This window comes from Enhydra lutris, unplaced genomic scaffold (genome assembly GCF_002288905.1).
Source record: "Enhydra lutris kenyoni isolate GAN:26980312 unplaced genomic scaffold, ASM228890v2 scaffoldscaffold6, whole genome shotgun sequence".
Lineage (NCBI taxonomy): Eukaryota > Metazoa > Chordata > Mammalia > Carnivora > Mustelidae > Enhydra > Enhydra lutris.
The window spans coordinates 17,222,484-17,248,552 of NW_019154090.1; the positions used below are offsets into that span (position 1 = coordinate 17,222,484).

Below are 26,069 nucleotides of genomic sequence, written 5' to 3' on the forward strand. Positions count from 1 at the left end.
GATAAACTTTCTTTAAACTGTATATAGAAGAATAAAGATTGATAGCCATCAGCATCGAGGAGGGATTTATTTAAAAAAAAAAAAAAGAGGATTTGCCTTACCAGATTTAAATATTTTCTATATAAAGCCATAATTATAAAAAACAGTGTGATAACAGAAATGAGTGCCCGTCTCTCCTTCTCTCCCTCCTTCCTTCTCTCTCCCCTTTCTCCCTCCCCCCTCCTCTCCCTCCTTCCTTCTCTCTCCCCTTTCTCCCTCCCCCCCTCCTCTTTCTTCTTCCTTCTCCTCCTCCTCCTCCTCCTTCTCCTCCTCCTCCTCCTCCTCCTTCTTCTTTTCTCTCTCTCTCTCGTCTCTGTCTCTCTCCCTCTTCATAGAGATGACCACAGGGTGACTGTGCTCCCTCAAGTTTTCAGGGTCCCAGGCTGAAGAAGGTTTCATCAGTAAGTGCATCTAGGGTAGGACAAAGGGAGACAGAGACCAGTCTGACCTGAGCTTTAAAGCTACCCTAGAAGTGACCATCCCTGCTCACATATCACTTGGGCAAAGTCAGCCCGGACACACCTAACTTCAAAGGAACTGAAAAGCGTAACCTGACTATGCCTGGGATGTGAGAGAAGTTTGAGAAAAGATAATAGGTTGGTCATTTGGGAGAAGTTTTTTAAAATAACAAAACATCATTTAAAAATTTGCTTGATTTCATTGCATCAAAAATAAAGGCTTTTTATTTATCAAAGACCACCATGAACAGAATTAAGAGCAAAAAAAAAAAAAATTGGAATATACAAAGAAGTCCTACAAATGAGTAGATAATTGAGCAAAGGCTATGAAAGGGAACCTTTTATAAAGGCTTTATAAAGATGAAAACTTTATAAAGTTTATAAAGATGAAAACTAAGGCTAATGGATATATGAAGATATTACCAAGCTCATTAGTCTTAGATAAGTGTACATTAAAACAGCAATGGGAAAAAGACTTTGTACCCATCGTATTGGCACAATTTTTTTTTGGCTCAGTGGTATTTTATTTTATTTTTAAATTTTATTTTATTTTTTCAGTGTTCCAAGATTCATTGTTTATGCACTATACCCAGTGCTCCATATAATATATGCCCTCCTTAATACCCACCACCAGGCTCACCTAACCCCCCATCACCCTCCCCTCCAAAACCCTCAGTTTGTTTCTTAGAGTCCACAGTCTCTCATGGTTTGTCTCCCCCTCTAATTTCCCCCAATTCACTTTTCCTTTCCTTCTCCTAATGTCCTCTGTGTTATTCCTTATGCTTCACAAGTAAGTGAAACCATATGATTATTCACTTTCTCTGCTTGACTTATTTCACTCAGCATAATCTCCTCCAGTCCCGTCCATGTTGATACAGAAGTTGGGTATTCATCTTTCTGATGGAGGCATAATACTCCATAGTATACATGGACCATATCTTCTTTATCCATTTGTCTGTTGAAGGGCATCTGGGCTCTTTCCAGTTTGGCGACTATGGCCATTGCTGCTATGAACATTGGGGTACAGATGGCCCTTCTTTTATCTACATCTGTATCGTTGCGGTAAATACCCAGTAGTGCAATTCCAGGGTCATAGGGAAGCTCTATTTTTAATTTCTTAAGGAATCTCCATACTGTTTTCCAAAGTGGCTGGCACAAGTTTTGTTTAAAAACTGGATATTTCTAAGGGTTGCCATGGATGTGAGTCCCCAGGGGACTTTACACACATACCCTGGAAGTCAGTGTTCCTGCTTCTAGGAATATCCCACAAGGAATTGTGCACACATCCAGAAGGGGATATGTGTGAGGGGGTCTCCTAGAACACAAGCTCTGATTGGGGTGAACTGAAGATGAACGGCGTGCCCATCAGTGGGGATTAGATGGGTCAATTCTGGAGGACGAATGCAGCCCAGGGCATGGTTGGCAGGAAGGACACAGCACCTGAGCGGACGTCAATACCAGAGTACTGAGCGCTGAGAAGGTAAAGGAGACATAACACATTCCAATGTCCATGATGAGTATACGTGCATGCTATCACATTACACGCATTTTGTAAGAATTTCATTCGAGCAGAGGAACATCTGTGGAACATAGGATGTGGGTCTGTGGAGAAGGGCAATGAGAGTGAGAGTGTGGATAAAAAAAACCCACAAAAATAAGCAGAACACTAGTTGAAGGTTGAATTCATTTCTTATGGCTGCTTTAGCAAGTTAACACATAATCAATTGTTAACATAATCAATTGCTTAAAACAACACAAATGTATTTTTCCAGGGGTGTGAAGTCTAAAATAAGTCTGCAGGCCTGGGGGAGAATCTGCTGCCTTGTTTTCTAACATCTAGAGGCTGCCTGTAGTCCTTGGCCTGTGAGCCCTTCCTCCATCTTCAAAGCCAGAAGCATGGCACTCTCTCTTCTCCTCTCTGACCTTCTTCTTTCTCACTCAGACCCCTGTGAGCTCATGGAGCCCACATAGCAAATCCATCACTTAATTTCAAGATCCTTAGTTTAATCACCTCTGCACCTATTTCTTTTGCCATGAAAAATAAAGGATTCACAAGTTCCAGGTATTAGGACATGGACGTCTTTGGGGAGAGGGGCATTATTTTGCCTACCGTAGGAGTTTGGGTGTGGGGCATAGGAGAGCAGGGTATGTGGAGGGCTGTGGTCTGAGCAGCTCATGGGAAGTGAGGACAGGAGAGACTTACCTGACCCAGTATAGTGGGTGGATCAGAAGGTTCATATTGAGATTGAGAAGGATTTCCAATGATAGGGCTGCTTTCCCTAGGCCTGTCTATAAGACTTACTACCCCCCTTTCCCAGGGACATAGCTCCTAACAGTCCAAAAGCAGGAAGAGCAGGCAGCTGCTACCCCTCATACAGCTTCTGGCTGCCGTGAGACCTGACTTGAAGTTAGACTGTCCTCCCCTTGGGGAGGACCGAGCCTATGCAAAGTAAGAAGTGTTGGCTGTCCCTGTTAATCAAAACAGAAATTCATACTGATCGGTGCTCCTAGGTTATCATTCAGCCATATTCACTGCCCCCACCTCCGCTTTCCTGGGAGGAGTGACTGTTGTGATGTCAGGCTTGCCTGCATGCCTGGCTTTGACCAATATCGTATTAGTGGATGTGACGTGAGGGAGGTCTCAGGAGCTCTTGCATGGGTTGGCCTGGCTCCGATGCATCCATCAGGGACAGAACATACCCTGAGCCACTGCTGCCCCTTCAGCCTGGGCCTGGCCACAAACACACATGACGCACACCTGAGTACAGCACACAGCCTGGAGTCAAGCCTGGCTGAGCCCTGCCTAGGTCAGACAGGCAGATGCATGAGCTCACAGATAAATGCTGCGGTAAACCAGCGGCTCTGGGGAGCGATTTGTTACACAGCAATAGCCCACTAATACATGAGCACGGATAATTTTGTTTCAACCTCAGAAGACCTCAGAAGACTACTAGGAGGTAGGTAGTTATGCTGAGCTCCACTAAAACCAGGCTTAGAAAGGGTAAAATTACTTATTTGAGGTCACGCCTTTCGTAAACAAATTTTGTCAGTCAGGAGGGAGAACGTGGGAAGACGTCAGTTATGTGACCAAAGCCCTTTGCAGATGGAGGATAGATGCTCAGTGAGGAGGGGATTGTGCCTGGTGACCCTGGAGGTGGGAGCTCCCATGTGTCAGGGGGCAGCCTTAGAAGGGTGAGTCAAAGTTGAATGTCAAGGGGAAGGACAGTTCTTTTTTTTTTTTTTTAATATTTTATTTATTTATTTGACAGAGATCACAAGTAGGCAGAGAGGCAGGCAGAGAGAGGAGGAAGCAGGCTCCCTGCTGAGCAGAGAGTCCGATACGGGGCTCGACCCCAGGACCTTGAGATCATGACCTGAGCTGAAGGCAGAGGCTTTAACCCACTGAGCCACCCAGGTGCCTCCGGAAGTACAGTTCTGATATGAAGGGTGATCACTTGCTGTGTCTGTAAGAGCCTATGGTTGGATTGGGTCTCCCAGAGTCATGGCCAGGGGCCACCAGGAAGCCCCACGTGTGCATTTTTGGCCATCACCCCTGCTGAGAGCACTGTGAGTGGGGTGCTTCACCAGTGAGTGAGGCAGGCAGGCAGGGGTAAAGGGGTCTTCTAGCTACGGTTCTGCTGTGCTCCCTCTTCTACTGGGGTTCCCTTCCTGGTGGTTTTCCCCAAGGTAACTGGAGTAGACAGGTTTGCTCTGTTACCTGTCCTTTCTCAATGGGGCCTACATGAGCCCCAAATGAGACCCGATAGAGAAGGAGCCTCCTTCAACTGACAGTGGTTTTTGTTTGAAATTTTTCCTTCAATTTAATTCTCCTCTTGTACATTTCAAAGAATAAAGCTTTGGACATCATAAAAAAGCTTGGTAGGCATTTCTGGGCCTGCTGACACAGCAGGCCTCTTCAAGGCCCTGCAGCCCTGAGCAGTGTCTGTAGATTAATGCTATTCCTTGGGAGATCAAGAATTTCCTGAGGTGGGGGGTTCTCAGCTGTGAGCAGCCTCGGCTTTTGTGAAAAGCCCCAGATCTGACTATAAAAAGCCAAACTCTCCAACTAATAGAGAAGGCAGTAGTTCTGAGATAGAGGGGCTAAGGGTCCAACAAGGAGATAAGGCTTGTGTTCATTTGTCTTACATATTCTAGAAACAATTTAATTGATACACAGGCCTTCATCAGCATCACAGTGATGGCAAATTGGCCACGGGGAAGACTCTTCCCTAATTCCACTGCCCATTTTGTTCACAGGCAGTCTGTTTGCCAAGGAGAGGGGCAGCATTTAGAATGTTTAAGGCCTCACCCAGGCCCAGTACTCGGTGGCTTCTGACCATCAGACATGTTTCAGGTTGCAGTCTCTCTCCAGCTTTTCCTTTGAGTTTCCTGGAGTTCTTTTTGTTCTGCTATTTTTCCTAAATAAATAGACAAGGTAGACTTGCCATGAATTAAGTGTGAACTGAATGGAAGCCCAGAGGACCTGGTGGGCTCCCCTTCACCTCCCTCCCACCCCGAAACTCTTTTCCTCTCTGGAAACTGAAACCATGTAATTTAGAAATTGCTTCTCTCTTTCCAACCCCATTTCCTCTGCCAGCAAAGTAATTTTTAAACATTCCAAAGCTTTTATTTTCAGGCTGTAATCTTGTGCCCATGTCCATTTAATTCTTCCTGGCATCTGAGCCCCTGGACTGTCACCATGGTGGGAGGTGTGGCCCAACCCCCTGCTCACCAGTTTGGCACGAGATACACTACTGGTTTGAGCCTCCGGTGAGACATACAGGCCAGCTAGGATGTCAGGGTGGTCAGGGGGTCCCCAAGCAGAAGGGAGCTCTGGGAGATAACAGATGAGGACACAGAATGTTCATGAAGTTCAGGCAGTGGTTAGCAGATAAATCACACGCTTATTTTAAGAGAGGATGGCTTGTGAGGAATTATCTGTCATGCTTCTCAAACCATGACGAAGCAGCCCAGGATACCACAGTGAACTCACCAAGGTATCACGTGAGGGCATTTTAGATATTAATCTTAAAAGATCATGAAATACAACTGTCCTCTAATACTGTATAAATGACTAGGTGGAGGTGGTCCACAGTTTCAGCATTAGACTGAGGTACATTGTTTGGATGCCACTGTATCTTTGCAAAGCTGGCCTTCAGTAGCTGGTATGATGAGAAGCAAGTATCACACAAAAATCCACCTGGAGCAGGAAATAGGAGTGGCTTGTTCAGTGCTCAACAGATACATACGTCCCAGGAGCAAGTAACTGTGGCTATTACAGAGTGACATTACAGTATTTTGTCTTTTGTGTGTACTGTTTTTTCAAACCTTTATTATGTTGTAGGATATATTATTTATATCCAGTTAAGTTGTTTGGACTAACTAATAAATGAAACTGTTAGGTGTTTCTTTGGTTAGGAACCCTGTGAAGAGTTACCCCAATAGCAAGGACAGTGTGACGCGAGCAAGTTTGGAAACCTTCTGGTGAACTAGATATAAAGAATAGGCTGGGAAACCAACAAGGTACAAAGGAAAGGTGACGGTATTACACCAGTGTAGCCACTATGGGAGGTGGGCATTGCCAGGGCTGGATAGAACAAAGAGAATGATCTGGAATCATAAATAATTAAAAGAGTGGAAGATAGAGCACTTGTTGGTGGGTGCTGGTGTCTCTGAGGCTGGCTGTTGAAATGTTGGAGAAACTGCAGACCAGATCTAACTGCTGAGACAGACTGAACTTGCCCAGGGTGAAGGAGTGATGTTGGAGTGAAGCACCTAGAAACAGGAAGCCTGCTCGTCCCCCTCCAGCCCCGTGGGGTCCCTCTATCATCCCACATGGGCAGAGAGGAGCATGGAGCCAGGTGGGGGAGCAGAGATCCTAACCCCATTAGCACAAAACAGTATAGGAGTGTTTGGAACAAGAGAGTGGCTCAGTAAGCAGCCTGGGGACCTTGGGTGGCAGGTGCCATGTTCACTCGGCACCTGAGGTCCATGGCCCCAGCTGATGGGTCCTTCTGGAGCCTAGGTTGTATCTGCCTCTTGGTTTCCCATCTACGCTCCAAGTTGCTTAGCTGTAGGGCTGAGAGCATAGGACTGTCGGAGCAGCCCTCATCTGCCCATTTTATATCCTGGCCAAGGTCACGGATCCCTTTAAAGTAGGAACATGAAGGAGCACAGTTAATCCAACTGTGGGTGAGATGAGCATTTGAGAGCAAGTCTTCCCAGAGCAACTGAGAACCCAGGGGGTGAGTGGAAGCTGGAAGTAGGCATAGAGGGAGGAGGGTAGAGTGACAACCTTCAGGCACTGTGTCAGCGCCTGCGTTGCCCAGGTGTTTCTGATGCCATATCTTGATCTCTAACCCTCATTTTGTGGATTAGCATACTAAATGTCAGAAATTGGTTGTTGTAGTTGAAATCAGGGACCTGTTAATTAGCATAATAATGAGTATTATTAGTGGACTCTAATTAGTGAAATTGAAGGTATTCAAAATACGTGGGCTGGCCAGAATGTTTTTAAAGCTCTTTCTGGACATATATAATGAAGAAGAACCCGGCCTTGAACTTACGGTGATTGATTCCCATAGAGCCCTGGTCACCCACTGGAGAAGGAGTATTCCTGGTTTCCTGATGTAATTGATCTTGGCCCTGGAACAGAAGTAGAAAAGGGGCAGCTCTGGTGTTGACTACTGGTTTTTGTAAATAAAGTTTTATTGAAACTGCCACACCCATTTGTGTGCACGATAGTCTGTCTGCCTTGGCACCACGGTAACAGAGATGAACAGTCACAGCAGAGAATATCTGACCTGAGAAGCTTAGAATATTTACTACCCAACTCCCTTCCAAAAAAAAAAGAAAGAAAGAAAGAAAGAAAGAAAGAAAAGAAAAGAAAAATGTTTGCCAACTTCTGCAAGGACAGATTTCTGGGACTTCTTTGAACTTTACAGATAGATGGTTTGACCTCTTCTGTGTCTGCTCGCTAATAGACATTTGTGTAATAAGTGGTCATCTATATCACAGAGTTTGGCCTAAGACTTGCTTTTATTATAACCTAATAATGCGGTTGTGGGGGAGTCATTAACCTTCACTCACCTCAGATTTCTTTGGTGGCTTCTGGTGTCTATGGAAAAGAATGTGAGGGTTGTGCATGAGTCATGATTCAGTGGGCTGGGAGGAGTCTCCAGCGCTCGGCTGTGTTTTTCTGCCCTGTGCTGTCCAGAAGCCTGGCACTCCCCCTGCAAAAAGGCGCTCCAGGCTTCATCATTCCATTCATCACAGTTGTTGTGTCTGCATCTCCTAGAGCATGAGTCTCATGAAGGCAAGAACTATCTTTCTTATTCCCATGTACCCCTAATGCCTGTCCCATCTCAGAGGTTCAAGATGTGTTTGGAGAAATAAGGCATAGAGACAGCATTATCTGAAGGCACATTAATGGAAGCTCTCGGCTCCTAACTATAGTTGGTTAAAAGCATGAACCCAACAAACCACGAGATCGAGACCCAGGCCAGTAACCTACAGGACTCCTATTTTATCTCAGTAGCTCCTCTGACTGCCTCCCTTCTGGAGGTGGGAGCTGTATCTGAGGGAGCACAGCTGTTTCAAATACCACCCAAGAGCTTGGTGGAGACTCTCCTTCGCTTCTCTTAGAGCCCCGAAAGGCAGGGGGTACCTCCCATGTTCTACATAGGAAAGAAAAAAAATGCAGCATAGATGCTGATGGGACACGTAACTTGCTTTAGGTGCAGGTGTTCACAGAGCCAGTGTTGTTCTTATGACGCCGTGGCGTCTCCAGTGCTCGAGAGTCATTTTTCATTAATTAATGAGCCAATGAACACATACAGGAATTACCTTCTTTATTTCACTGCTGCAAGAGGGTAGCAGCGAGGTCACCTTCTCACAAGGTAACGTGTTCCAGCCCCGCAGGACTCCGTTTATCAGGATGAGTAGGACCCAGGGACCCTGGCTGGTGAGTGTACTACCAGCATTTCTCCAAAGAAGCCTCTGGATTCCTGTCCTTGCCTCCTTCTATAAGATGTCCGTGGTAATAGTCAACAAATTCCTGTCCACCAAGCACCTGCAATAAATTAAAGGAGGTGGTGGAAAGTAAGCACGAGAGTGGGTTTGGATGATGCTGGAAGGAAGATGGATTTTAATTTTGTTCCTTTTACCTTTTTCTCCCTTCCTGTATCATTTCCATGCAGAAATTGCAAATTAACGGTCACATCGAGATATCTGTCAACGTATTACTGCTCTTGCAATATCAAATTATACTGGCAATAATGTTTCCAGCTGCCTAGGACTCCACTGCAATTTAATTTGAAAGGAACTCAAATTGCATCTCCAAATGGATAAAAAATTAATTTTACATACAAGCTATCCACCTCCACATTTTCAGCCCCGTGCCCCAAATTATTTCAATGTAGGTTCAACTTTGAACAGGACATATGTTACAGCCAACTCCACATGTGAAGATGAATAAACAGAAAATTCATGATTTGGAAATCTGCTTGGCTGCTCTTTTTTTAATAAGATGTTCTGCCTTGATTAAGGTCATTAGGAGATTCTACAGCTATTGCCTTTGACAGCAGGAATGGAAGCTGGGCCCACATAGAACAAAAAAGCCTCAAATTCTGACTTAATCACGTAACTCCCCTTCACAATTGGAGTGTAAAGAGAGCCCTGATTCACCCCCTTCTTTTCTCCTGCGGCGGGGAGGAGCTTAATTCAGGTTTGGTCTCCAGCCATCACCTACTTTGTATATTTACTCTTTCCTCAATTTATGTATGAAGCAGCCATGTGTTGTCGTTATGAAAATGAAGAGATCTAAGGGCTCACAAGGGAGCAGGTGAACGTGAACAGAACGTGAACAGACTAACCTGCAGTGTGATGTGGGGTACAGAGGAGATGAGCTACTGGGCTAGAGAAAACATGATGGAGGCAGCCGTTGCACCTGTGCATGAAGGCTTTTGGAGAAAGTTACAAGGAAAGGGTGGCATTGGCGCTGGGCCTGGAATCCGTTGACCAGAGATTTGCCAGTGGCATCCCAAGCAGCAGGTAGAATGTGGGCAAGAAGAGCAGGGAGGTATGGGAGGTTCTGGAGGCAATGTTTGGCTTTCCAGGATTAGAGGCATGAGCCGTGGGAAACGAGGAAGGGAGTTTGGAGGTGGGAGGGTACAGGTTGCAGGTTGGGCTCAGATATTAGGTTGAAAATGGTACTTCAGGAAGGACTAGTAAGTTAGTAAGATCGGACATGCAAAAGAGGGGAAGTGATCAGAGGTCAGGAGGACCAGCCTGCCTTTCAGAGTCAGCTTAGGAGTGAGGGGCTCAGTCAGTCACACACAGCCCCACACACACTCCTGTCCCTAACCTGTGCAAGAACACACTCTGCCCCCCCGCAATAAAAGCCTTATAGACACCTGTGTGGGGACTTTAGTCCTCATGTCCAAGTTCTGCCCACTCCCCGAAAATAGCCATTCTTTGCTTACCCCTTGGACCTAGCAAGGCACACACATGGCATATAGTCTGGGGAAGGGCAGACAAAGGCAAGAGGTTCACACAGGCCCTGGAAATGAGTTGGAGGTACTGGGGCAGGGAATTCCGGGGGGTATCGGGTACCTGGATGCTGGTCCAGAACAGGAAGCATGAGATGCAGAAGGATGCTTTTAAGGCCCACTGACTCCTGCTGCAGGAGAAGGGCTCCTTAATGCACGGGGCTCAGGACAGGGCTCCTGTTGCCAGGTCTAAGAGCAGAGAGAAACTTTACCCAGAGGCCAAGCCACCTGGATTTTCCATCAGAGGAAGATTTTCCAGCCTTCCCGATAAGCCAAGCCATACTGTCTTCCCACTGTCTGTCTTCTCATTGGCCTGGAGGCTGTTACTTAGGAAGGTCATGTGGGCGTGGCCTTCTCTGGTGGCTGAAACCACCCTAGGCTCAAAGCTTGGACATATTTCCATGGGGGATGTAAATCCAACAAACCAGTCCCCACTGCACACACAAGGCTTTCTCAGCAGTTTCCACCTTGTTTGCATCCATCCCAGTGTAAACCCAGGCATCTCTGTGCTACAGACAATTACCGGAGCAGAAGCTGGGTTTTGAGGCTGAGGTTTAGCGGGGAGAGGTCGGACTAAAAGCATGAATGCTGCCATCACAGGTTTTGAAAACTAGTTTTCATTGTGCGGATTTTAGGACACTCTTTTAGCTTAAATGCAGAAACAAATATGTTCGCCATAAAGGCTCCATGACATCGTGATGGGGACAAAATTGGGACTGTGGAGTCAGGGGTCCGAGCTCAGTTCCCAAGAAGAGGTCACCATCTGTTCATTGCGGTTTAATAAACGCAAACCGGGCCCTCGACAGACCTTGCACCATGTGTTGGGGCTTGCTGGACAAACAGAATGCGGTCCCTGGCAGCCTGGGAGGAGTGACAGATAAATGAACAAGCAGTTCCTAGAAAGCCTGACAAATGCTGAGTGGGCCGGACACCTGTGCAGATTGCTGTGGGAGCCCAGAGCTGGGGACTTGGCTGTGTGGCTCTGGGTCAGTCACGTCCCTTCATTGGCCTCAATTATTTTCTGCCAGACAGTTGTGTTCAGCATACAAATGCTTAGCCCAGGGTTGCCCGGTCATCAGTAGCCACTGTCTTTCCCTTTCTGGAGTGGGAGTTCTCGAAATTTCCAAACACTTTAATCCACACCTGTCTAACCCACAGCTCTACTGGAGGTCTTGCCTTTTGCAAGGGAACTGAGCCTTCCTTGATCTTCTTAATTTTCATACTCTGGAAAACCCCCAAAATTATGCCTCAAAGTTAACAGTAGCACATGGGGCCATATTTCCCAAATGTCTTCTGCCTCTGGTCCCTGTGTTCCCAGGTGGTATTTCAGTGGTCCAAGAGAGACATGCAGATTTCTGCTCTTTTTTAGAATCCACAGGAGGTCCAAACCCTTTTGTGTTATTTTGAGGACCTTGTTGAAGTTCTTGGAGTCACACTGGGAACAGTCACACTGGGCTCCCAGCAACATTCTGCCCTCCTATCCCCCCCATCTTCTCCTGTTCAATCCCAGCCAACATGTGGATTCATTTTTCTCTTCCTCTGAAGGCTGAGTGCAACTGATCCCAAGGCCTTAGGGAGGCAGCTTGTGCTTCAAATAAACTTCTTAAGGCTTTTCTCCAAAAAAGGCCATTGTATCTAAGAGGAATGCCCACTAGACAGAGGCAATTTTCTCTCTCCCTTTACAGCTCATTTTATACTCATTAACAGCCCTCTCAGATTAGTGCAATAATTTCCACTTTATAGACGAGGAAATGGAGGCTCCGAGATGAAGTACCCTTGCCCAAGGTCACACAGCTAGTGAGCGCCAGAGTCTGGCTTCAAGCTGTGCTCCGCCAGGCTCCACTGTTCCCTGTGGCCTGTCTGAAGACAGTGGCCGGGGCTTCAGAGGAAGCAAGGAATGTTCCTGGTACTCTGAACTTCCACCCCTGGGAGGCGTCTCTACTGCCTGGTGGGCGTTCACCATCCCTTCCCCTCTTGGAAAAGGCGCCTCTGCCTGCTCCTTCCTTGAAGAAGAGCAGAAAGGTGTTTGAGGGCACAGATGCCCAGGTGAGCTGTGGGGAGAATTCTGGGGAAGCTGAGACCAGCAGTGGGAAGACAGGCCAGTGGTCAGCCGAGTACCAAGTGTGACTGAGTTCCGCATTGCCCTCTCCAGCAGGCCCCTGGTTCCCAAGGGTCAGGCCTTTCTGCCTTCAGTTTTCCACCTCCTCCCAGCATCCTGCGCAGGTGGCTTCCAGTCTGTGCTGACTCGGTCTCCGTGCCCCGTGGTATCACGGCGCATCGCAAACACAGGGGCCCTGGCCCCTCGCAGACTTCAGATCTCAGCCATGTGCTCGCTGGGTGGCACAGCCCACAGAGTTCCGCTTTCCTCCCTGATGAGACTAGTGATGCTTTCCTCCCGGATGGTGGTGAGGTCTGCAAAACAGGGTGGGGCATCTGGCCCTTGGCTTGATCTATACTCCCTGGGGCCATCCAGTGCGTGTCTCTGGGCTGCACGGGGGCTCCTGGGATGAGCAGACAGCACCCCTGCTCTCACACACAGGGCTTACATTCTAGCAGGCAGGGCCAACTTCTGAAAAGCTGCTGACTGTGAAACACGAATACGTAAAGATACAGTGAACGAGAGGAGAAAGAAATAGCTGCTGAGCTCTGCCCAGGGACTCAGCAAGGACGTCTTCACAGAGGAGACAAAGTGAACAGGGAGTGAAAGAGGAGACGGTATGGCCCAGCTCCAGCAGGGAGGGGGCGGGCGGCAGGGGGAGCACAGGAGAGAAGGTGGGAGACTCCGGCTCTGCTTCCCTCTTGGGCAGATGCAGCACCTGCCCTGACTCCCCAGACCCCTCTGGTCAGGCTTCTGACTTCACACACTAGGCATGGAGCCAGGTGGATAGAAGTTCTTGGCCACTTGCTGGTCTTGCTACTCTACACAAATTCCTGGACCTGTTGGGACTTAGTTTATTCATCTGCAAAGTGGGGCTGGCAGTTAGTCCCTCCCTCATAGGGTCACAAGATGGAGCAGGTGACAGAACCCAGCACTATGGTAGCTGGCCATCAATGGTGTTTTGTTTTTATTGGTTCATTTGTGCTTTAAGGACACGTTGGAGATCCCCCCAAAAATATTTAACATGGGCTGTGGTACATCTTAAGATGTTTAACAAGATGGACAACTCTTGGATTTAAAAGGGTCTTACATGTTGCTGTTCTCACTCTCTAAGGAGATGAGACGAGACAGCCCGGGAGTGATGATCTTACTGGGGTATGGCGTCCGTTTTGAAGGCCCGCCCAGAGGAGGAGTGTCGTGAGGTCCTGATCAGGGCTGGGAGAGTTCTGGCCTCTGGATCTGCAGAAAGGCTCCATCTGGGTGAGGCTGGTGGGGATGGACAGACTTCCCACGCAAGCAGCTTCTCGCTCATCCTGTGCTTGTACATGTGTCCTCATGCCTTCAAGATTTGTTGAACCAATTGGCCACACCACATCATAACCTCCCCCACCCCCGACTATGGGGACCACACTTTTCACCTTATTCTGTGTGGGCTCAGCACAATGCACCCTCAGCAACAGCTTGTTCAATGTCACATTTTCAATGTCACCCATTTGCTTTTGGAACGTTGGCTCTCTTTTACACAAAGGGCCTGTGAACATGAATAATTGGGCTGTGAAAGTGACCGTGAACTCCACCGTCAATCCAGAGCCAGGCCGCTCCCTGTCCCCAGCAGCATGGGAGCAGTTCTGAGCTAGTTTTCCAGGCTCCCTGACATTTCTGGGTATGCTTCTCAAAAGAAGACTGCTTGGAAGTGTGTTCCTCAGTAAGGCTCTGACACCGTTCACAGCACATTTTTCCCTATAGGGGCAGGTCAGGGAACTCAGTTTGCAACAAGTCCCACCCTCTTTCTTACTGCTACATTGGCAGAAGGGCAGCCTTACCCCTAAATGCTCTTAGGGGACAGAATGCTAATACCCCTAAATTCGGATACCCCCCAATGCTCTTAGGGTGATAGGATCTGTTATTTTGCATAAGGATGCTTCACGGCACAGCCACTTCCAAGACGTTCAGAGTAGAGACGGCATACGGAGCTTTATAATTTAAATCGTTATTCTTATTGGTGCAAAAGAAAAACCACAATATACTGAGTGCTTATTAAGTTCCAGGTACAATTCTAACAGCTCTGCAAACTCTGCCTCCTTTAGCCATCCCCCCCACCCCACTACCCCTGGTGAGGTTAGTACTATTGTTATCCGCATTTTAGAAACGAAATAAAAGATGGACCCAAAGAAATGACAGAACTTGGTGAAGTCCTATAGGTAGTATGGAGGGAAAATACTGATTTAATCTTTAGCCTGCGCTTAACTACTTCCAGCTAAGATAGTCAACACAAGAACTTATGGGGATGCTGATCACAAAAGAAGTTATGCTTCTATTATAAGAAATGCCTAAGCTTTACAGAAGGACTTCACACGTGGGGATTTTTGTTTTAAGTGTTCAGTTTCTTATAATCTGTTTTGTACAAAAGCATCTATTCTATATGAAGTATAAACAGAAGATGGGTGCTAAAATAAGACAGCCAGTGTTATATTTGGGGGTCTGGGACCACGTGGGAAAGGATGGCACAGCAGTAGAGTGTGAAGGCATGACCATATCTGTTCCTAAAGTTGTGTTTATTTATTTATTTAGAGAAAGAGAGTGTATGAGCAGGGGGAGGGGCCGAGGGGGAGAGAGAATTTCAAGCAGACTGCTCTGTGAGCACGGGGTCTGACGCAGGGCTCTATCTCACAACCCTGACATCATGACCTGAGCCAAGATCATGACCTGAGCTGAAATCAGAGAGTCAGACACTTAACTGACTGAGCCACCCAGGTGCCCTTGATTTTGCTTTTAGTGTGATGGCTCTGGAGGGGTCCGTTTGGAAAAAATTGGAAAGGAGAGGAAGAAGGTCAAGGGTTGTCGTTGGAAGCTAGGGAATGATGAACCGTGTTGTCATCGGAAGGAGGGGAAATTGCAAAAGGTAGTGAGCGGCACCTGTGATGGTGTGGACAGACCAAGCGCTGAGCTGGTGGCTGGATTTGCAGTCTGTGCACCTCAGTGCGGTTAATGAGAGCGAGGGGGCTGGTCTCCCAATGGGGGAGCCTGTGGCTGGATTAAACATGAGGCAGGTCAGAACTCCAGCAGCAGATATACTCATCTAAATGAGTATATCCCTGGAGTGTTGTGTACGCTGTTGGTGGTACTCAGGATGGTTTTTGGGGGTACCCTGAAGAACCTTTAAGAATTCCACAATTTTGCATTTTTTAATGGTTAACATTTATGTATGCAAGTGATTCGGGTTTCCCCTTATATAGTTACATTTTCTTTTAGAGGCATGCAGTTATGTAAGAAAAAAATGTTTGATTTACAGAAAAATGTTAATTAAATTATATTCCCTGTGGCCATAGTTATGAAGGCTATGGCTGAGCTAAGTCCGGAGGGCCAGTCCCCTCTGTTTTGGGAGGAAACGCCCCACCCCACTTCCCGATGGTCCTCAAAGCCCCTGTGTCTTGCGTCTGTGTCTTGCAGACCCCGTGCACGGGCCGCAGAACGTGGAGATTGTGGACATCCGCGCGCGGCAGCTGACCCTGCAGTGGGAACCGTTCGGCTACGCGGTGACCCGCTGCCACAGCTACAACCTCACCGTGCAGTACCAGTACGTGTTCAACCAGCAGCAGTACGAGGCCGAAGAGGTCATTCAGACCTCTTCCCACTACACCCTGCGGGGCCTGCGCCCCTTCATGACCATCCGGCTTCGGCTGCTGCTGTCCAACCCCGAGGGCCGGATGGAGAGCGAGGAGCTGGTGGTGCAGACAGAGGAGGACGGTGAGTGGTGGGGGGATGGGGAGGGTATGCTTCGTTGGGGATGGGCAATGCTGAACCTGTCCCAGGGCCACACCCATCAGTGATGCGGTTTTCTTTCTTCCTCCATCTTTAATTTCCTCCTCTGTAGCTGCCTCTCTGCCAGGGTCTTTAATGAAGGGTGTTGCACAATTCCAGGAGGCACTGTGCCCGTAGACTCAGACACGCACTCAGATTTGCCCCGTCCACACCCCCATCCCTCTTCTCACTTGCTAACCCCTTCTGTGTTCAGTGTTTAGCCACACCAGGACCTCCCAGAGAGGCCTTGTGGATCATGTCATTTCAGTGCATTGAATCTGGGAGTCAGACCACTCCGGATTCTGCAGGAGTTAAAATTAAAAAATACATGTAAGTTTCATAGCACAGGCATCAGATGCACCCAGAACCAAGTACTCACCCAGATGTCTGACAGGCGGCTCAAACTCGAAGTACCCCAAAATGAACCAGTTTCCCCTTCCATACCAATTTCTCATTCTGTGTTCCTCGTGTCAGTGAACTGCTTCCAGTAGACCAAAATAAAGACCTGAAATGAGCCTGGGGACCCTCCAGTTCATCTCCCCGCCCTCACCCCACTCCCTGCCCCCACAAGGTTCTGATGAGTCAGTTTCATGCAGTTTACCTCCCAGCATGCCTCCTACCTTGAGACTCAGACACTTCAGAACCACGTGTAACTTCTAGAACATATCACTTCCCCACCTTCTGTCCTTGCCCATGCTATTTCTCCTACTGCCATGGCCTCTCCCTCCATGTCTGTGAGACAAGCTCTCTTCAAGTCTTAGCACACATGCTGCTTCCTCCAGGAAGCTTTCCCTGATTGCTCCAAGCTGACTTGGGCATTCCCTCCCAGGCTCCCACTGCATTTTGCATGGAACTCCATCACAGCAGTTATCTCATTTCTGGGAAGACAGAATTTGCTGGTTCTAGGATGTACCTAGAAAACACTTCTCAATGGCTGTATTTCAGTTTTCCTTCCAGCCATACTCTCTCTGGCTTTGTGGGGACGTCTTTAGTTATGTCTTTGGAATCAGACTGTGAGGGATAGATAGATTTGGGTACAGGTGATGGATTAAGGAAGCTTTCCCCAGGGAGTCTAGGAAGGGAGGTGAGGGCAGGACAAGGAAAAGGAGGAGGATAAGGTGCAACTTCAGACCATGTCCAGTGAAGGGGGCGAGACCTGGTCAGCAGGAGAGCTCTGCAGAGAGCTCATGCATCACTCTTCCCCCCGATCAGGGAAAGGAGCTGTCATCGTGGTCAGGGCTGGGATGCAGAAGGAAACTTGGGAAGGAAATGCTCAGGAAGTGTTGGACATGAAGATGGAAGGTGGAGGGACACAACAAAGGGATGGGACAGAATGGTCAGAACACTGTCCTTCTGAGGCACATCTCCACTTGACCAGGGCAGACCACAGAACTCAAGGCAGAGCCTCTCCCATGGCAATCCCACCTAACACTCTTGTTTCACATAATCAAGTTCAAGGACCCTGAGGGATGGCCCCACTGGGGTCCAGACCCACATCCTCACCTGCAGAGTCCCCTAAGGAGAAGGAGGAAAGTGTGCCCACCTCTGCTCATCCTGTCCCCCAATTGTCCTTTCCCCAAATCCTGTCTTAACAACTGGAAATTTTACACAACCCACCTGCATGGCAGACCCTTTGTGACCAGCCTTTAAATTCATCATCACAGTGACTCTGCAGGACGTCGTCCCTGCAGACTCGGCTTCTGTAGACAGTAACTGCAGTGGACACCCAGCCTCTGTCGCCTTGGTGCCCCACCTTCCTGCCTTGCAGCGGACCTCTGTCCTCTGGGGGCACAGTTCTCCCCCAGATCAGCCTTGTCAGGTGACCGGAGTGCCTTGCTTCCTGTGAACCCATTCTCATCCGACCTCCAGCAGAGGGCTGGGCATCTGATCTGGGCTTCCCTCTGCACCCCAGGAGCTGTGGCCCTGTGTTTGGCTCCAGGGAAGCTGCCGGCCCTTTCCCTGGAGGGCTGTGCCATTTCAGAGATGCACAGCGCCCCCTCCAGCAGGTACAAGGACTTGCAGCTACAGAGGCCAAGCTCTGGAGCAGCACACCTGGAACAAGCCTCTTAACCCCCTCCGTGCCTCGGTTTCCTTGCCTCGCAAATGCAGATCCAAAGAGTGGCCACCTGATAGGTTGTTATGCTCATTGAAAGGGACGGTATATAAAGAATTTGGAATGCGGTCCCCTGGCTGGCTCAGTGGATAGAGCACGTGACTGTTGATCTCGGGGGTTATAACTTCGAACCCCACATTAGATGCAGAGATTACTTAACAATAAAATCATAAAAAAAAGAAAAGAAATTGGAATGATGTCCAGCAGACTGTAGGTCTTCAATGAATGTGGCTGTCACATTTGAATTAAGCCACAGAAGAAAAAAATGTCTTGACAAAGGATCCTAGAGCACAAGCAAGGCAGAAAACAGCAGCCTGCCCTAGGACACTTCTCCAGAGCTCTAGACATGCGCTCCAACAGCTGGAGAAAATCTGACCTAGACTCTTAAGCCGTGGTGATGCGGTCAGCGTGTGATCTGAGAAGCAGAGCCAACGCAGGAAGGGTGGTTCCGTGGCAAGCCGTTATGAGACCACTTGGGAGGAGCTGCCACTGTTGAAACTCAGCCTGGAAACTCAGGGGTCCATGTGAATGCTAGGGTTTAGCCCGGGAGCAGCCCCGGGTGCTTCCTCCAGGATGCTCTGCAGACGTTGGGCTGCTTTGGGAGGGTTACCTACAGGTGCAACAGCAAATCCCAAGTCCCATCTTGAAGCCATGCCTCAACCTCTCCCTTTCCTGTCACCAGGCAGGGGAAAAAAATCACAAAGTCTTTATCAAAATAACTTGAGAGCAGCAATGCTTTGAAATTAAACTTTAATTAAACACCATTAATAAAACATCAATTCCTCCTCTGCAGAGACATGTGGACATTATCATATTAAAAACACCCACATCCAAGACAGCGGTCCTCTGTCTCACAGCGACAGGACCCGCGGTGTTGAGGGAAGATTGCCGAGGAGCGTGGGACCCTCTCTCTGGTGGGATCCACTTCCATGAAGGGAAGGGGCACCATTCCTGTTGACGGGGAACTCATTCACCTCAAGGGCAGGCTGAGGACGGATCATGGCTCCAGTGGATTAGCTGAAACCCCCCTCAGGGAGCCACAGAGCAGCCTCTCAGATTGAGCTGCCTGGATTCATGCTGCTTTTGTCTCTGCTCCAAAATTGTCTTCTGGGGAATTTGTAAAATTGGCAATTTCAGTGACCCAGTGCCTTTGAGGGCTTACAAAGTAATCCATCCCTGGTGAGAGAAACTCATGGCCACTGAGCTCCATTGCATTCGTTGGGAAGCAGCTAGGAAGCTAAATGGGTTCTTTATTTGTTCTTTTTTCACATATGACTCAGACAGAACTGTGGCTTACTTATTCAGTGCTTCCTTCTCTGCCTTTCCCCAGACTGCAGTCACGATTATGAAATGGAACGTATGAGACCTTGAACCATAAACGCAATGCTGATAATGGTCTCACTTTGGCTACCACTTAGGTTTACTGTGCGCCTGCCCCATGCTAGGCATTAATGGGCCCGTTATACGCAACAACTCCTACCCAAGATTTTCTTGTGAGATGTTTCCAAGCTGTAGAAAGATTGAGAGGAGTGCAAAGAAGACCTGTGAACTGCTGGCCTAGATTCACCATTGGTGAACACCGTGCTCCATTTTCTTACTCATGTTTATGTATGGTATGTCTGAAATGGAGGTATCACATATAAAAATACATGTAATATTTTTAAGTCTTTGAAAGTAAATTGCAGAAACCCCAACATCTGATCGCTCAGCTCTCTGAGAGCGTACGTTACCTGAAGGTAAGGATGTTCTCCTACACAGCCATGATACTATAGGACATCTAAGAAACTTAGCATTAATTAAAAATTAATCAAGTAGACAATCCACACTAACATTTCCAATCATGTTAAGCATGATTTTACATGACAAAACCAGAAAACGAGATATTTTTGGCAAAAACGCCACATAGGTTGGTGATGTGTATTTTTCACTGCATTGTATCTAGAGTTACATAATGTCAGAGAGGCCCTGACAGTTGCTTTCATTACTCAGATTTAAATCTCTCTGCTGTAAATACGGTCCTTTTCCCTTTGTAGATCAGCTACTCTGTGCAGTGGTTCTTTGAGGTCTGGTGAGTCCCTGATTCCCCCACAAACTTCTCACCCAATAGTTTTAGCCTCCTTGAAAATTAAGTGGTTACTACATTGATGTTTATGAAAGGATGAATTTTGTTTTATTTATCTATCTGAGAGAGAGAGAGACAGAGATAGTGATAGAGAGCTTGAGTGGGGAGGAGAGGGAGAAGCAGACTCCCCGCTGAGCGGGGAGCCCGATGTGGGGGCTTGATCCCAGGACCCCAGGATCTTGACCTGAGCCAAAGGCAGACACTTCACCTACTGAGCCACCCAGGCACCTAAAAGGGTGAATTTGAAATCTGTCATTTCTTCTACATGTATTAATTAGCATTCTTCTTTATAGAAGGGTTTTCTTTCCCCATTCCCTTCCCCATTTTTAATATTCCTGTTGACTCTTAAATCATTTGCTTTTGACTCTTTGTATTAAAATCCAGTTCTATTTATAATTCTCTTCGATGCTTGCATTGTCTCCTCTGTGGCTAGTGGGTTGACTCCTAGGTTCTTTTGACATGTTCTCATTACTCTTGCTTTCTTCTGCCGTAACAAAGTATTCTAGATCACCCTTGTAATATCTCTGCCCCAAACCTGAAGTCAGCCACTTAGCTAAGGATTTCTGGTTGCTTTCAGTGGGGAGTGGTATTTTGGCATGAAGATATACATCTTAGCTTGATCGATGGGGTGTTACCGCCTCTAGACTCTTCCAGTAGGTAGGACGGAGGGATATGATTTATCTGTTTTAAATCACAATGTTGTACTCATTCAAATCACCTCTTACCCTCATTCCATGCATAGATCTCTTTCCTCCCACTGCGAGAACTCTGGTTCTCACCATCCGCACGTTTCTTCATTTGCTCCATCCCACAATGCGTTATAAAATAGTTTCAGAATTACAATACCAAACCCCCGCCCCCCCAAACAGGAAAGCTAACAGGTTAGGTTAAAGATTTTCTTTTCAGTTTTTCTCTCCATAAGCAGCCAAAATACCATGTTCAAAGGCTTGGTCTTTTATCTGTATGATTTTATTACCAACGTGATGCCTAGTTAGGTTGGTTTGTTTCATTTTAAAGGTTTGCCCTTCCCCCACCCTTTTGATTTAATTTTATTGCTTTTAAATTCAAAGCAGTTGCGTGGTTCAAAAGTCAAAACTACATTTAAAAAAAGTACCCTCGGAGGGAGCACCGCCATCTTGGTCTCTCACACTGTTCCCATCCACGCCTGGAAGGTCACTGTTTTTATTCATTTCAGATACTAGTTTTCTGATAGTTCATTTTGCAAAAAAAAGTAAAAATTATTTCTCCTTCTCTTATTTTTATACAACAGATAGCACAGTAGATATGCGCCACATCACATGTCTTTGTTCATTTTAATATACTCTGGAAATCACTCCCATCTCGGTGTGTACAGATTTGTATCATTCTTTCTGCTGGCTGCGCGGGACTCATTATGTGGCTCTATCATGGTTTATTCAGATAGGGTGCCGTGGACACTGAGGTTGTTCCCGTGACTTGCGATGACAACTGATACTGGAGCAGATAGCCTCGTGCTTCCGTGGTTTGATGTTTGTACAGTTGCATTTTCACAGCAAATTCCTACAAGTGGGATTGCTGAGGTCCAAAGAGAAACAAACATACAGGTTTGTTAGATGTCGACACTCATTTTACATTTTCCTTTTTTTTTTTAAAGACTTTATTTATTTATTTGAGAGAGAGAAAGAGAGTGAGAACATGAGAAGAGGAGAGGGAGAAACCGGCTTCCCGGTGAGCAAGGAGCCTGGTGTGGGGCTCAATCCCAGGACCCTGGGATAATGACCAAAGCCGAAGACAGATGCTTAACGACTGAGCCACCCAGGCACCCTCATTTTATTTTTTTTAATTATGTTATGTTAGTCACCATACAGTGCATCATTAGTTTTGATGTAGTGCTCCATGATTCATTGTTTGTGTATAACACCCAGTGCTCTGTGCAGTACGTGCCCTCCTTAATGACCATCACTGGGCTAACCCATTCCCCCCAGTCCCCTCCCCTCTGAAACCCTCAGTTTGTTTTCTGAAGTCTGTAGTCTCTCATGGTTCAGTTCCCACTCCAATTTCTCCCCCTTCACTTTTCTCCTCCCGTAATGTCTTCCATGCTATTCCTTATGTCCCACAAGTAAGTGAAACCATATGATAATTGACTGTCTCTGCTTGACTTACTTCACTCAGCCTAATCTCCTCCAGTCCCATCCATGTTGATGTAAAAGTTGGGTATTCATCCTTTCTGATGGCTAATATTCCATTGCAGGTGCCCTCATTTTACATTTCCACTAGCAATGTAGCTTCCTTCATCTTAACACCAAATATGAGAAAGCAAACAGTATTGTTTTTCCTACTTTACAATAAGGAATTTTAGGCTCCGATAAAATTTACAGTAAGTATATAAAATGTAATTGATTATAACTAATAATATGTGCACAATATAATAAAACAATTGATATGTAATATGATTAGTGATGCATAATACATATATTACTTAATTGAATATGGTAAATGGGCTTGCATCGTAGGGAAGACTGACATGTCTTCAGGAGTGAGTGTCTGTATTTTGTGTGCATTTCTAGAAGTCTCAGTATCTGGTTCCTCACTGATAGGAAGCTAGAAGGAGGCTGCATGTTGCTAGGGACAGGCGCTGAATAGTAACAAACAGCACACAAAATCTAACGAAGAGAGAAGTGAGAAGAGAAGTATAAAAGGCAGTAAGTAACAAGGCAACAGTCCAGAGTCATTTGGTAGAAGGGTAAAAAGCTATACCTAACTTAACAGGTCTTAAAAGCATCGTTTAACTAGAACTCAGTACATTTTTGAGGTTCACAAAGATGGCCTTGAGATATTATAAAAGGTAAGGAGAAATGCAGTCGTGGTTTTTGAATGCCCGTGTTGACCTCGGCATGGTGCTGGTATCCTTCATTCCTGCAGGGAGTCGCCAAATCCTGCCATGCTGGTGCATTTATATGGTTTTGGGACAGAGAACTCTGAGGCTTGGAGAGTTCAAGGAACCTGTCCCAGGCTTCCAAGCAGCAAGAGGCAGAGCCAGTAAATAGATCCCAAAATCTTACCTATGATTTCTTTCCCCTGACCATCTATTAGATAATCCTATAACCTACCAAACCTCCCCAACACTGTCCGTGCTTTACTTTTTCTGTCATTCATCATCATCTGAAATAGTGTGTGCTCATGTGTGTACTTAGGTACACACACACACACATATTTATTGCCTGCCAAGCACATAGTTGGTGTTCATTAACTGTTCGGTGAGTGAATGACTGATATCAAAGTCCATGCCTCTTCCCCCTATCTCAGGGCCCTGTTTATAGTCACTGTTTAAGAAGGGGAGGATATGTGTAATGTAAGCAGTCTATACTCAGAACCAGCTCATTCTGGCTTGCTGGAGCTGCTCATTAGCCTGTCTTCCCACCTCTCAGTTATGTGATACCATATTCATTGCTCAAAATTGTCACGTTGGCGACTTTACACTGTGGATACTGGCAAACATGATGGTGTTTTGTTTTTCCTGAGAAGTTGGTTGTGAAACATTTACAAATACACCCCTGCAAAGTTCCATTAAAAAGATACATTTGCAGGGCGCCTGGGTGGCTTAGTCAGTTGAGTGCCCAACTCCTGATTTTGGCTCAGGTCATGATCTCAGAGTTGTGACATCGGGCCCCCGCTTCAGATCCTCTGTTCCCTCCCCTGACACCCCTGCCACACACCTTGCATGCACTCTCTCTCCAGGAGGAAAAAACAAACAAAAAAAAGATGTATTTAACATCTTAAAATGTAAAAATTCATCCGGAAAAAGAAAAAAAAAAAACAACTTCAGCAAGACTGGGAAATCTGTCTTGTCTCCATCAGACACACGTACAGATTCTGGTGACCTTTAAACCGTTTTCAAATTATTCTGATTTTTCTTAAGTTAGTTCTGAGTCTGTTGATAATGAGCCAACTAGCCAACGAATATGGCCCCTGGAATGGAGAGGCCAAAAATTAAAAAAAAAAAAAGAAAAAAAAGACATAGATAAAAGAACCAGGATGGGCACTTTTGCTGACCCGGTGGAGCTCTGCGCTTTCACATGAGCTGACTCGATTCCCACATCTGCCTGCAGGGTTCACTACTACCAGCCCCACTTCCCAAATATGAAAACGGGAAGAAGAAAGGAAAACAGGAGCAGAGAAACCTTCCCTTGATTACACTCTGTCCCCCTTTATGTTGCAATGAAAATTTCCCTTAAATTACCACCTGACTTTTAGGCACAAGAAAACATCTGGTTTAATTACAGTGAATTTACATGAACCTACTGACAAGAAGCACAGTTAAAATTAGCAATTTTAGTACGTCTTTTTTTTTTTTTAGGGAATGAAATTATAAAGTAATTAACCTTTGTTGTAGAACTCTGTCAGAAGGATGGAAAGTTCTGTGCTGTTAGATACAAGAAGAAATGAAATTGTGGGAAGGAAATATGTGGACTCATTAAAGAATTATAAAAAAAAAAAGACGACTAAAGTAACATAGAATTAGAAGATAAGATGAAAGCGGAATCTTTCTCCAAGAAGTCTTCCCACAATGAGAGAGAGAAGGGGGATCAGAAGACCCAGATGAATCAAAAGAAAGTAAGAGGCCTTCGTTGGAAGGACATCTTGACCTATGAAACAGTAGTGTGGGGTGGCCAAAAGAGCCTTGGTGCCAGGCTGAGATGACCTGGCTTTGCCACTCAGAGGTGGCAACACTGTTTTTTTAGCCATTCTGAACCCACATTGATCAGAATATGGAAAAAAGGGGGAATTCAGAAAATACTTCAGAGTCAGAAGAATGCAGGCTCCATTCCGGCTCCATTCACTACATTGTTAGGCAATCTTTGTTACTCACAGACTCAGCACTGCAGTGTCCCCGTCTGCGAAATGGGGTTATAATGCCACCAACCCCTTTAGAGTGTCCTACCTGGAAGTCTGTATGGAAAGCCCTCAAATTCCCCTCTACCGAGAGCCCACACTCAGCAGTGTGGGGCCAGTATCAGACATGGAATGCAGATTTTAACCAAGGGAGTGTAACTTGAAAGAAACCAAAGCAAGGATCTTTGCAAAATTTCTGTTAGGCATGGGCAAGGGGCCATTTTGGAAGAACCTATATACCTCTGTAAACTCCATCTCAACTATCTCACTCTGACGGTGGGAATGAATGTATGTGCCGGGGTTCCAATAAAATTTTATTGATAAAACAAGCAGCTGGTTGAATTTGGCTGTAGCCATGATTTGCTGACCCTTGATCCACACTGATTCCTCCTAATTATTTCCTCTAATATCTTGGTTTTACAATCCAATGATATACTAATGTTTTCCCCAATTGGTATCTCGGGGCTGGACCTCTCCCATGCCCTCCAGATTCGTTTATCCAACGGCCTGTTTAGCCTGTCCAGCTGGATTGCTAATCGGTCTCTGGAATTAAACACGTCCAGAGCTGACTTCCTGATCATCCCTCAACCACCACCAAACTCATTCTTCCCACAGTCTTCTCCATCTCCATTAATGCCAACTGCCTTTTATTAGTGGTTTGAGTCAGAAATCTTGATTGCTCACTTTTATCACACCTAAAGCCCTTGAGTGCCTTTCAACGTGGATTCTCTGTGGTTGGCACCCTTCTGCTTTGGGTGAAGCAGTAACCCTGCCCACTTCCCACATTCCATCCATCAGCACATTCTCTTGGCTTATCCTGCATTCGATAGCATGACCTCGACCTTTGCTTACAGACTCTAATCCTCACTCTTTGGTCCAAGCCACTGTGATATCCAACCTGGATTATTACAGTACTTTCTTAAATGATCATTCAGCTTCAGCTCTGGCCCCTACACTCTTTTCTCAGCACAGAAGCCAGGATGATCTTGTTAAACTATGAGGCAAATCATATCATCAC

At 46.5% G+C, this 26,069-nt stretch overlaps 1 protein-coding gene across 1 annotated transcript in view; it reads left to right on the forward strand.

The window, feature by feature from the left end:
- LOC111141448 (protein tyrosine phosphatase, receptor type T) overlaps positions 1-26,069 on the forward strand; it is a 706,124-nt gene that overhangs the window by 279,651 nt on the left and 400,404 nt on the right. Inside the window, exon 6 of the mRNA XM_022494012.1 lies at positions 15,594-15,890. Coding sequence (XP_022349720.1) covers positions 15,594-15,890 — 297 coding nt within the window. The remainder of the gene's footprint in view (positions 1-15,593; positions 15,891-26,069) is intronic.